Source organism: Lupinus angustifolius, chromosome LG18, assembly GCF_001865875.1.
Source record: "Lupinus angustifolius cultivar Tanjil chromosome LG18, LupAngTanjil_v1.0, whole genome shotgun sequence".
NCBI lineage: Eukaryota > Viridiplantae > Streptophyta > Magnoliopsida > Fabales > Fabaceae > Lupinus > Lupinus angustifolius.
In genome coordinates this window covers 15,660,190-15,672,767 of record NC_032026.1, presented here as the reverse complement: position 1 = coordinate 15,672,767, position 12,578 = coordinate 15,660,190, and the positions used below count along the sequence as shown (strand labels likewise).

Sequence of the window (12,578 nt, the reverse complement as noted above, 5' to 3'; positions counted from 1 at the left end):
CGGGGGGGTACTCTTGTTAGTGCCTATGTGATGTGAGTGTGGGGTGTGAAAAAAAAGTTCTACATTCAAGAAGTAAGAGGAATAGGGATTTATAAGCATGGTGGTCCAGGAGAGAAATAGTTATCTTATGAGTCAAGTAATCCAGTCCAAGTGCTAAAACCAAAACACTAAAAATCAAGTACAAACACATCACTTAAATTAATCAGACCATTTCTGCATGGAAATATACAACTCCAATATCAGAAGCAAATGCACAAGGAAGAGTTATAATAATGTATCAGCCAGAGACCATAACGAGTTTGAACATTAACAAAAGCTACACTTACAAGGAAAATTTTAGTGTGACAAGCTTTACTTCTTATCCTAAACAAATTGAGTCATGTTTTTTTGGTAAATAAATTGATTATTGTTTAAAACGGAGAATCATGAAGAAAATTAGCCATAACTAGAAGAAAAAAAATTGAATAAATGTAACCGTTGTAAAATAATTATAATTGTACAAAGAACCAAGTTGAGAAAGGAGAAGAGAAATCACACTTCCATGTAATAATTAACATAGTCTCTCTAACCCGTTTCCCTACTTTCTTTACCAAAATAATCTCAACCTATAATGACTTATGTTCAAATTAAAATTGAATGTAACTCAATATTAAGTATTGTCCATATTAATTATGATGATTTTTTGGGTTTAGTTTCTATTGCAAATTTATTCCTTTAGTTTATTTTATAATAAAAATTAAGGTGGCTTTATCTCTCACCAATGACTAAAGGCACATGTTTAATCCTAATTCCGGGACAAGTTATATTCATCCACATCTACACAGGTCCCATCAAATGTTGGGTAAGAAAAGTCCAACTTTTATAGTTGTAAATCATGTCTGATGGTCTGCCTGATCACATAAAGGACGACATTAACATGAGAAATCTCACCACCAAAGTACATAATCACATATTTCTTCTACAAGACTATCATGCCATCTGAAGAAGACTATCATGTTGTCTGAAGAAGATTGTCATGCGGCATGCACAACAAAGATTTCTGCTACAAAATTAATCATGTCATTTGCACCCTGCATTTCCCCTACCATATAACTAGAAATTGCCTATCATTCGACTAAGACAATTAATACATTCTATAAGTCAATCATCCTAAAGCACTATACTAATCTATATTGCATACTACTATCTCTACACATATTTGTTAATTCATAATTCAGTTTTGGTTGTTAGTTAGTTTACTTTCTAATTTTGGCAATGAAGTTAGTTGTAAAGCTACTATAAATAGTAGTGTAGGTTGCTATTGTAATTCAATTAATTGAGATATCAATTCTTCCTTTTACTTGGATTCACATATTCATCTTTTCATTCAATTCATTACTTCTTCTTCTGCACTGGTTTCTTCTGGTTTTATGCAACATTGGTATCAAGAGCATTCAGCTTACATCGATCCAGGGACATCACAACATCATCATGGCAAGCAACAATGGCTTCACGATGACACTGCCAATACTGATTGGAAAGAACTATGAAAGATGGAGTATACAGATGAAAGTTCTTTTTGGATATCAAGAAGTTCTTGATATAGTGCAGAACGGATATCAATCTCTTGGCGAAAATGACACTGAAATTCAGATATCCAACCACAGAGAGTGCAAGAAGAGGGACTGCAAGGCATTGTTTCTAATACACCAATGTGTAGATGAAGCAAATTTCGAAAAAATCTCCAATGCCAAGACAGCTAAAGAAGCATGGGAAAATCTTGAAAGAAGTTATGCAGGGGCAGAGAAGGTGAAGAAGGTGAAATTGCAGACTTTGAGGAGGGAGTATGAACTTGTGCAAATGAAAGAAAGTGACTCAATCTCAGACTACTTCACCAAAATCAGATCATTAAAAAATCTGATGAAGGGTTGTGGTGAAGTGATGAGAGATCAGTTGGTGGTTGAGAAAGTGTTGAGGACACTAACACCTAGGTTTGATCATATAGTAGTAGCTATAGAGGAGTCAAAAGATCTTGAAGTATTCAAGATTGATGAGTTGCAAAGTTCATTAGAAGCTCATGAACAGAGAATCAAGGAGAGGCATCAAGAAAATGAGACTGAGCAAGCTCTACAAGCCAAGTTCTCCAATAAGTTCTCTGCTCAAGGATCTCTCCAAAGAAAATTCAAAGGCAAATGGAAAGGTGACAAAGTAAGGAATCAGGAAGGAGCTAAACAAGAAGTTGGTTCAACACAAAAACTCAGCTTGCAGGATCAGACTTTCAGAAGAAATAAAAAGAGAATTGATAAGAAAAAGGTACAATGTTTTAATTGTAAGAACTATGGCCACTATGCAACTGATTGCAGATTCAAACAAGGCAATGTTGGTTCAGAAGTTGAGGCAAGGATGGCACAAGGTGATAACTCAGATGAAGAGCAAGTACTACTCATGGTCACTACAGAAAATGAACAAGCAAAATCAGATTGTTGGTACTTGGACACTGGTTGTTCAAACCATATGACAGGTCACAAAGACTGGTTTGTAAGGCTTGATGGCACTGCTAGAAGCAGGGTGAAGTTTGCAGATCATAGTTCAATTGAAGCAGAGGGAATTGGTGACATTTCAATTCAAAGGAAGAATGGAAAACTGGCATATATTCACAATGTTCTGTATGTACCAAAGATGAGGAGTAATCTGTTGAGCCTTGGACAACTACTTGAAAGAGGATACACAATGTTGATGGCAGACAAGACTTTGAAGGTATTTGATAGTGAAGAGAATCTAATCTTGAAGGTTCCACTATCTAGCAATAGAACATTCAAGATTGGGATTCAAGTGACCAACCACAAATGCTTAATGACCAATGCAGCTCAAGAAAGTTGGGTGTGGCACCAAAGGTATGGTCATTTAAACTTCAAAAGTCTAGATTACTTGTGTAAAGTTGGAGCTGTAACTGGTCTACCATCAATTAGAACACCTGGTAAGTTGTGTGATGATTGCTTAGCAAGCAAGCAGGCAAGGAACTCATTTTCAACCTATGTGCCAACCAAATCAGCAAGGCCTCTTTAGCTGGTATTCTCAGATGTGTGTGGACCCTTTGAGGAGAACTCAATAGGAGGCAGCATATACTTTGTGACCTTTATAGATGATCACACAAGGAAGGCTTGGGTATACTTGATCAAGAGGAAAAGTGAAGTCTTCAACATCTTTCTTGGCTTTAAAGCCCAAGTTGAGAGACAATGCAGTCAGAAAATGAAGACTTTGAGAACTGATGGTGGAGGAGAATACATATCACATGAGTGGAAAGCTTTCTGTGCTAGAGAAGGTTTGATTCATGAGGTGATTGCTCCTTACACTCCTCAACACAATGACACTGCAGAGAGGAAGAACAGATCCATTCTCAACATGGCCAGAAGTATGCTCAAAACCAAAAGAATGCCTAAGAAATTTTGGGGAGAAGTTGTCTCAACAGCAGTGTACATCTTGAATAGGTGTCCTACAAAGAGACTTGGTGAAGTCACACCTGAGGAGGCTTGGTCAGGTCAAAGACCAAGTGTTAGTCATCTTAGAATCTTTGGTTCTGTGTGCTACAAACATGTACCTGAGATTCAGAGAAAGAAGCTAGATGATAGGGGTGAGAAGTTGATTTTGCTTGGCTATCATTCTACTGGAGCCTACAGAACATTCAATCCTCTGACTCAGAAGATCATGCTAAGCAGAGATGTGAGGTTTGATGAATCACAAGGCTGGAATTGGAACAACAATACTGCCAACAACTCAGAGAAAAATCATCTAATACACTTTGATGATACAAGTGAGGAAGAACCTGCAGTAGTTGATGAGTAACCACCTGCAATTGAGGAGCAGAATCAAAGAAGGCCTCATAGACAGAGACAAGCTCCACCAAGGTTGAGTGATTATGAGATCTTTCCAGATTCAGAAATCACAGCAGAAGGTGAACTTGTGCATATGGCTCTGCTGGCAGAAATGGAACCTGTGAGTTTTGATGAAGCAATAAAACAAAACCACTGGTTGGAGGCAATGAAAGAAGAACTTAAGTCCATTGAAAAGAATCATACTTGGGAGCTTACTCAATTGCCTAGTGACAAGAAAGCTATTACAGTAAGGTGGATCTACAAGGCAAAAGTAAATCCAAAAGGTGAAGTAACCAAGTTTAAAGCTAGGCTTGTTGCAAAGGGATACCTACAAAAACAAGGCTTGGACTATGATGAAGTCTTTGCACCTGTTGCAAGGATGGAAACTATAAGATTAGTAGTAGCTTTGGCAAGTTATTATGGCTGGACTATCCAACAAATGGATGTCAAGTCAGCCTTCCTTAATGGACCCATAGAAGAAGAAGTCTTTGTGTCTCAAGCACCAGGTTTTGAAGTTGCAGGCAAAGAAAACCATGTGTACAGATTGCATAAGGCACTCTATGGGCTCAAACAAGCTCCAAGAGCCTGGAATAAAAGAATATATGGGTACCTATTACAACTTGGATTTGTAAAATGCACATCTGAGTATGGAGTATACACAAAATGATCAAGGTTGAATGAATTGCTCATAGTTTGTTTGTATGTTGATGATTTGCTGGTAACAGGAAGCAATGTGAATGAAATTGAGGCTTTCAAAGAAAGCATGAAAGCAGAGTTTGAGATGAGTGATCTAGGAAGCCTTGCCTACTTCCTAGGAATAGAGTTTGTAAGAACTGAGGAGGGGATCTTCATGCACCAGAAGAAGTATGGCAATGATATCCTGGAAAGATTTCAGATGCAGAGTTGTAACTCTGCTTCAACTCCTGTTGAAGCAGGGAGCTCATTACAAGTCCCTGAAGTAGAAGATCAATTAGCAGACAAGACTCTATAGACAAATGATTGGTTGCTTGAGATATGTGTGCAATACAAGACCAGACATGGCTTATGGTGTAGGAGTGGTCAGCAGATATATGGAAACACCAAAGAAGTCTCATTTGCTAGCAGTTAAAAGGCTGCTTAGATATCTAAAGGGTACAGTTGAACTTGGCTTAATGTTTCCCTGCAAGAACAGCAAGCTTAATCATGAAATGGTTGGATTTACTGATGTTGATTGGTGTGGAGATAAGGCTGACAGGAAGAGCACAACAGGGTACTTGTTTTTGCTTGGAAATGCTCCAATCTCTTGGTGCTCAAAGAAGCAAGATGTGGTTGCCTTATCCTCTTGTGAAGCAGAATACATTGCTGCTTGTATGGCTGCTTGTCAAGTGTTATGGCTTGAGACTCTACTTGAAGAATTAAAGATAAAGAATGACAAGAGTATGGTGCTGTGTGTAGACAACAAATCAACAATAAATCTTGCTAAAAATCCAGTTTCACATGGCAGGAGTAAACACATTGAAACCAGATTTCATTTCTTAAGAAATCAAGTGAGCAAAGGAAGATTGAAGCTTGAATTTTGCAGGAGTGAAGTACAATTGGCTGATATTCTAACTAAACCTCTAAAGAAGGACAGATTTGAGAAGCTGAAGATCAAATAGGGGTAGTAGAAGCAAAAGGAAACTGAATTAAGAAGGGGTGTTAATTCATAATTCAGTTTTGGTTGTTAGTTAGTTTACTTTCTAATTTTGGCAATGAAGTTAGTTGTAAAGCTACTATAAATAGTAGTGTAGGTTGCTATTGTAATTCAATTAATTGAGATATCAATTCTTCCTTTTACTTGGATTCACATATTCATCTTTTCATTCAATTCATTACTTCTTCTTCTGCACTGGTTTCTTCTGGTTTTATGCAACAATATTTTCATATACTGAATTGAACCTCATAGTATATTTTCATGTACCTCAATCATGCACTCTGCGAGACCAAAATCAAGTATCATTCAAGTAACCTTCTGCCCAGATTCAAGCCTTGGAACCCAACAACCTCCATAGCAAAGAACAACACATAAATTTTAGTGTTTTTAGAATCTAAAAAAAATAAAATTTTATTCACTAAAAAAATCATATTTACATAAACCAAACACTTATTCAAACCTAACAACATAATTTAAACTATACAAGCTTTTTTTGTTGTTGATGCATTTGATTTTAACCTTAGTAACATCATTACTTAGTGGTCTTCTTCTGTTTGCATTTGTCAGTAAGTTTATTTATTTATTTCTTTTGCCAAACCTTATTGTGGTTTATTCTGCTTTTGTTAGGATATACAACAAGGACAACAACCAGGTCTTATCACACTTAGGATATACAATGAATTTATTTATATAACTATTGAAATGTTTTTCAATGTTCTTTATCCTTACCAAAATACCTTGAGGAAGTGATAGTTTAAATGCATATTAGCACTACAATACAAAATATAACTGTAAGTAAATTACAGGGAAGCAAAGTAGCTGAAGTTATGTGGTTTTGCATGGATTATGTGATGTTTGAGAAATGTAAATATTGAGTGCAGATATTATAATGGGACACTATACATAGCATATATTTATGCTTTTATAAAGAAGGTAATGGTTTAGATTTGGATAAATATCTACGTGATGACAATAGTAGCTTCTTGCTGAAGAAGCAACCACAGAAGATTACCATAAAAGATTTATCCCAAGATGTGCTCAGAGAAATTGAGAAATTGTGTGTTGAACATAATAGTTGAAAGAAAACGTTGAAGTGTGAAATTCATATCTTATGGCCCGATACAAGATTATGTCGAGTACTGGAGAGGATTCTAACTCTTACTATCGTCATCCTACTTGTTTCTTTCTCATCATTTGGGAGAAGAGTGGCCAATGTTTGTTAGTTCATGTGTGATGTGTTGGTGTCCTATGAGAGGACAAGATTGTAGTTGGATGTGGGATCTTGTTATTTGTACGCTCATAAGTAACACAAAATGGTAGAATGAGAATTGTGAGGACATAAAATGAGAATTGTTAGGATTTTATAATTTATTTTATTCACTTCTATTATCAATACTGAGTAAAAAAGCAGTTTTTCCACTAAGGCCAATTCGGAATCAAAGATTGCAATTTTGTATTGGAAAATGGTTTAAAACTATGATTTTTTATAATAAAAAATTTGTTTGCTTATTATTTAACATGTACCCTTAAGACATTGATTAGCTCCCATGATTAAATTAGAAAACGTCTTCAAATATTGTAATGCATGAAAAGGGAGACAACTTATGCCTCTGCTTTAGTGGCTTCGGGTGGACTAGTGCAATTCCAAATTCTCACATATTTCAATATCCCTCTTAAGCTTTGCAAGACTCCTAGATTTATTAAAGTACTATGGAAACCTTCTCGATGGAACTAGATAAAAGTCAATACTGATGGAGTAGCCCACAGTCACTTTGGTCCTTCTGGTGGAGGTATCTTTAGGGACTCAATTGGTTGTTTTATCTATGGTTTTGCAAATTTTCTTCATGTCCAGATGTTGAGCTTCATTCAGCAACCAAAGCAGTGGACACAGCTTCTCGAAATGGTTGGTTAAACCTTTGGATGGAAAGCGATTCTATGCTTGTCTTAGACATTTTCAGTGATAAATCCGATGCACCTTGGAAGCTCTTAAATGAATGGATCATATGTAAAACCCAACTCTTTCGCATGAATTTCAGCATATCTCACATATATAGAGAAGAAAATGGTTGCGCAGATAAGTTAGCTTCATTCCGCATCACATCTCAAACAAACTCTATTTGACATACTATTCCTACATTCATCGTAGAAGAATTTAATAAGAATAAGTATAAACTTCTGAAATATAGATTTCAGAACTTGTAACTTGATTTGATTTATGCATTCATCATATAACAGCTTTTCATCGATACTCTTGCACCTTGCTTTAAAAAAATATTGTAATGCATGAAATATCGTCACAGCTAGCCTAATGAGTTTATAACAAACAACGTAATATCATAGTCCGTCACAGCCATAGAAAGTTGTTGCCATCTCTCTTTATTCTTGTCTTTTTCTTTTTCTTCTCTTTAGTTCTCAATCATGCTAAAAGGGAGGATGAGAGAGTTAATCTGAGTGCGTCTTTTTTTGCTGCCTATATCGTCATATGAAAGAGGATAAAATATACTTGAAAGAACATTAAGCATTGAAATATGATGATAAAGTTCAAATGAATTAATTTAAGAGCATACAGATGAGAAAATGAGTAAAATCAAAGGTTATAGCTGATACCAATTCACGTATCCAGTTATCTAGATTCTTTCTCTTTTTGAATATGCATATCTAAACTATATAATAAAAAATATCATTGCCTTTCTTTTATTATTTGTTTTCAGACAACATAAACAACTCTTGAAAATATGAAGAGAGTGTCTTGTAGGCTTACATTTGTTGCTTCTTCATTGCTTGCTTGTTATTGTGCATCCAAACCTTGAACACTTGTTTTCTGATACCAACTTGTGAAGAAAATTGCTGCAATTCTTGCTCATCTTGTTTCTGAATCTTCCATCCCAGCTTCTCAGCAAACTCCATCATCCTATTCTTTTGTTGCTGTGTGAACTTTGTCCTAAACCTCTTCTTTGACAGTGTTGGTGGCTGCACTAATATCTGTCCACTATTATACTGAAACATGTTGAGATCTTCGCTGGAGGACTCAGGGGGAACGCCACCGCTTCCGATGGGCATCATCATTGGGGTAACCAGGCTTGTAGGGGTGCCAACCCCGTTAGAAAATCTATGCTGTTGATGCATAGAAGAAGATGGTGTGTGGAACTGAAGGTGAGTATGATTATGATGATGATCATTATAATGAGGAGGAGGAGGAGGAAAATGTATTATATTGTGAGTGTTGTTGTGCTTATTGGGATGATAAGTTTGATAATTAGAAGCATGTTGTTGAGATTCCCCTTCAACTTCTTTTTTGTGGTAATCACAAGCAGCACACTTAAGTGATTCTATGGTGCCTTCTTCTCCACTCGGCATGAACTCTCCACATCCATCTACCACATGACTCCCCATGCAGGCTGCGTGGTTCCTCAGACATTCTCGGTATCTTATTGCCGCGGTTGTGGTCGTAGCTGCGGTTATATGTGATGTTGTTGTTCTTGGGGGGTTAGGTATGCTATCAATTGGGGTGGTTGTTATGCTTGTTGTGACAATAGGAGATGGAGAGAGAGAGAGGACATAAACATGAGAAAAGCACTGGTAAGGGGAAATTTACTCAGTTGGTGCACTTTGACCGAAAAATTACGGTCTTGGTGCACCTTTTGAAAATATTACGAAAAAGGTGTAGATTTCACCTAAATCGGCAACCCTGTTGCCGATTCATTCTTTGAATTCTGTGAAACAGAGGAGCTTGTTAATCACTTTCTTCCAGTAAGCTTTTATTGTAAAGGTTAGTATATTATTTAGTTGCTCCATTTTATTTCATTTCTATAAGTTTATATGTTTTAATGTTTTTAATTTTTTATTGTAGATGGCTATTGTGAGAGATATTGTTAGCGACTTTAGTGATGAAGAGGAGATTGAAATATGTAGTGATGAGGAAGAGGTTCAGTTTGGTAGTAGTTCATCTCGTAGTATTACATATACTACTCCGTCACCATTTTTCTTGAACACAAATTCTCAAGCTGGTCGTGATATTGGGCACGTAACCGGTTTAACGAATGTTGTTGATAATGATTTGTTTATCGGCTTGCAATTTGAATCTAAAGAAGCCACAATAAATGCAATTAGAGAATTTCATATAAAAAATTCATTTGATTATATTGTTGTAGAGTCGAGACCGGACAGATACGTTGCCAAATGTAAACATTTTGGTGCAGGATGTGAGTGGCGAATTCGCGCTTGTTATAACGTTAAACGCGATTATTGGGAGATTAGAAAAATTAGTGGAACACATAGTTGTGTGTCTATGGTAGTTTCTCAAGATCATAGTAAATTAAATTCGTCATTCATTGCAGACCTTATTGTTAATTTGGTATCTGCAGATCCGAGTATACCAGTTAAGGCACTAGTGAAATGGGTGGTTAGTCGTTTTGGTTATACAGTCACGTATAGAAAGGCGTGGACTGCAAAACAAATGGCAATGGCCAAAATTTATGGTGATTGGGAAGGATCTTATAATGAGTTACCACGTTGGATGAATGCTCTACAATATTTTTGTCCGGACACAATTGTAAAATATCAAGCACATCACGAAGTTGTAGATGGCATGGAAGATCCAAGTCGAATCATTCTCGATAGAATATTTTGGGCTTTCAAACCATGTATTGAAGGGTTTGGTTATTGTAAACCAATCCTACAAGTGGATGGTACATTTTTGACTGGGAAATATACTGGAACATTGCTAATAGCAAGTTCACAAGATGGAAATAGACGTGTATTTCCAGTTGCATTTGCCATTGTCGAAGGAGAGACAAAAGAAGCTTGGGAATGGTTTTTTTTCAATCTGAAGACCTATGTTACCCCACAAGAAAACCTGTGTATCATATCAGATAGGGGGACAGGTTTATTAGCTGCATTGCGAAGTGAGTTGACAGGATGGTCTAGTGCACAATCAGTTTATTGTATTCGTCATGTAGCTAGTAATTTCAATAAGGAATTCCGTGATTCTGATCTAAAAGACAAAGTTGTAGAAATGGGTATGTCCTATTTATATTTTTATTTTATTAATATTGTTATATTATGGATATTAATATGTTTGTATTTATTTACTAGGTTATGAGTTGATGCGACCACGGTTCGAGCGAATGTTGAATTCGTTGCGTCAAAAAAATTCAAGGGCTGCTGCATGGTTGGACCAGATTCCAAAAGAGAAATGGAGTCAGGCATATGATGGAGGGAGACGATATGGCCACATGACTACCAATCTTGCTGAATGCATTAACGGTGTTTTGAAAGGATCAAGAGCTCTTCCTATCACTGCACTTGTTAGAGCAACATATTATAGGCTTAACGAATGGTTCAATGAACATCGAAATGAAGCCTCTAACATGGTTATGGCAGGACATGTATATTGCGAAGAATTGACAAAGGTTATCAAAGAAAATCAACGTAAATCTACATGTCAACTAGTTCGTAATTTTTCACGAGAGACTGGAGTCTCTGAAGTTGAAGTTGTATCTAGGTCTGCTGGTCGGCAAGTGAGGCTGTATACAGTAAAACTTGCTGAGAATTGGTGTGACTGTGGAGAATTTCAATCATTACGATTGCCATGCTCTCATGCTATCGCAACGTGCGCTTCTTTGAATTTAGATTGCAGCCAATTTATCTCAACAATTTACCGCCTCGATAATCTTCAGAAGGTTTATGGATATGAGTTTCAACCACTTGGTAATGAAGAATATTGGCCTCCTTATTCAGGTCCGACATTCATTCCCAATCCTGTTATGCGTAGGAAAAGAAGTGGAAGACCAAAGACTTCACGCATTCACAATGAGATGGATGAGGTTGAAAGTGAACAACTTAAAAAATGTGGATGGTGTAGAACAGTAGGTCATAACAGGAAGACATGTCCATTGCGATCTAGAGAATTAGGGGAGAGTTCTAGGCAACATTCGTAAGACTAGTTTAATTGTTACTCAATACCTTTGTAATGTATTTACATTGATATAAAATTCTTTTATGAAATATGTGCAGTGAATATACTTTAAATTTATACTATAAATATACTAAATAAATATATTATAACTGTATACTATAAAAATACTATAACTATATATTATAAATATAACTATATACTATAACTATAAATATAATTATATGCTACAAATATAATTATATGATACAAATATAACTAGAAACTATAACGTCACTGTCCAATGTGCAAGGGACTTTAAAATAAATGTGGGAGTGTGTAGAAGATTTTAGTGTGTAGGAGTTGAATGACTACACATCTTTGCAGAGATTCTTTTGTTGTTGGTTTACATCTAGTGCACATCATTGCAGAGATTCTTTTCTTGAATCTACTACACATCTTTGCAGAGATTCTTTGCTTCTTGCAGAGATTCGTTGAATGTACTATAAATCTTTGCAGAGTTGATTCTTTGCAGAGTTGATTCTTTGTAAAAATAAAATTGGTTACAAATATTAATGGCATTAAATTTAATTTAATTTGGTAGTCGTGTATGAGTTGGAGAATTTATTTAATTACGTGTATATATGAGCAAACTCGGCATCCAAGGTGCCGAGTTCATGAATGATTTAAATTGAAATCGGCATTGCCAATGCCGATTTAGGCTAGGTCAAAAAAAATTGAATGGAAATCGGCATTGGCACTGCCGATTTAGGCTAGGGCATTCAATAATTAAATGCAAATCGGCATTGGTACTGCCAATTTAGGCTAGGTAGAATTCATTAAAGTGAATATTTTTACTGAAATATAATTATTGAATATTTTTACTAAAATATAAATTGCATTAAAGTGTACAGAATTTTAAAGATATTTTTACTGAATTGAAGTCATGCAGAATTTATTTTAATTTGGTGGTTGATAATTAGTTGGAGAATTTATTGCATTAAATTCGAATTCAGTATTAAATGTATTGATTGTTGAATAATAAATTCGAATTCAGTATTAAATGTATTTCGTAATAAATTCGAATTTATTTGACCAAAGTGTATCAGAATTCATTTATTGCATTAAATGTATTCAGTAATATTTGACCAAAGTGTATCAG

At 35.7% G+C, this 12,578-nt stretch overlaps 2 protein-coding genes across 2 annotated transcripts; one reads left to right on the top strand and one right to left on the bottom strand.

Annotated features, from left to right (window-relative positions):
* LOC109332583 (zinc-finger homeodomain protein 5-like) lies at window positions 8,040-9,318 on the bottom strand. The gene is made up of 2 exons (XM_019567559.1): window positions 9,265-9,318; window positions 8,040-9,099 (listed from the first exon to the last, which is right to left on the bottom strand). The coding sequence occupies exons 1-2, from the start codon at window positions 9,316-9,318 to the stop codon at window positions 8,281-8,283; spliced, it is 873 nt and encodes a 290-aa protein (XP_019423104.1). The 3' UTR covers window positions 8,040-8,280.
* LOC109332582 lies at window positions 9,374-11,462 on the top strand. Its single transcript, XM_019567558.1, has 3 exons — window positions 9,374-9,554; window positions 9,675-10,541; window positions 10,618-11,462. The coding sequence occupies exons 1-3, from the start codon at window positions 9,374-9,376 to the stop codon at window positions 11,460-11,462; spliced, it is 1,893 nt and encodes a 630-aa protein (XP_019423103.1).

What these genes read in the sequence shown, in the direction of transcription:
- LOC109332583 (XM_019567559.1), bottom strand. Translation starts at nt 9,318, where the DNA reads ATGGAGCAACTAAATAATATACTAACCTTTACAATAAAAGCTTACTGG. An exon ending in TAAAAGCTTACTGGAAGAAA is followed by an intron (nt 9,100 to 9,264) that starts GTGATTAACAAG and finishes TCCCCTTACCAG; the next exon opens with TGCTTTTCTCATGTTTATGT.
- LOC109332582 (XM_019567558.1), top strand. Translation starts at nt 9,374, where the DNA reads ATGGCTATTGTGAGAGATATTGTTAGCGACTTTAGTGATGAAGAGGAG. An exon ending in TGATATTGGGCACGTAACCG is followed by an intron (nt 9,555 to 9,674) that starts GTTTAACGAATG and finishes ATATTGTTGTAG; the next exon opens with AGTCGAGACCGGACAGATAC. An exon ending in AGACAAAGTTGTAGAAATGG is followed by an intron (nt 10,542 to 10,617) that starts GTATGTCCTATT and finishes TTTATTTACTAG; the next exon opens with GTTATGAGTTGATGCGACCA.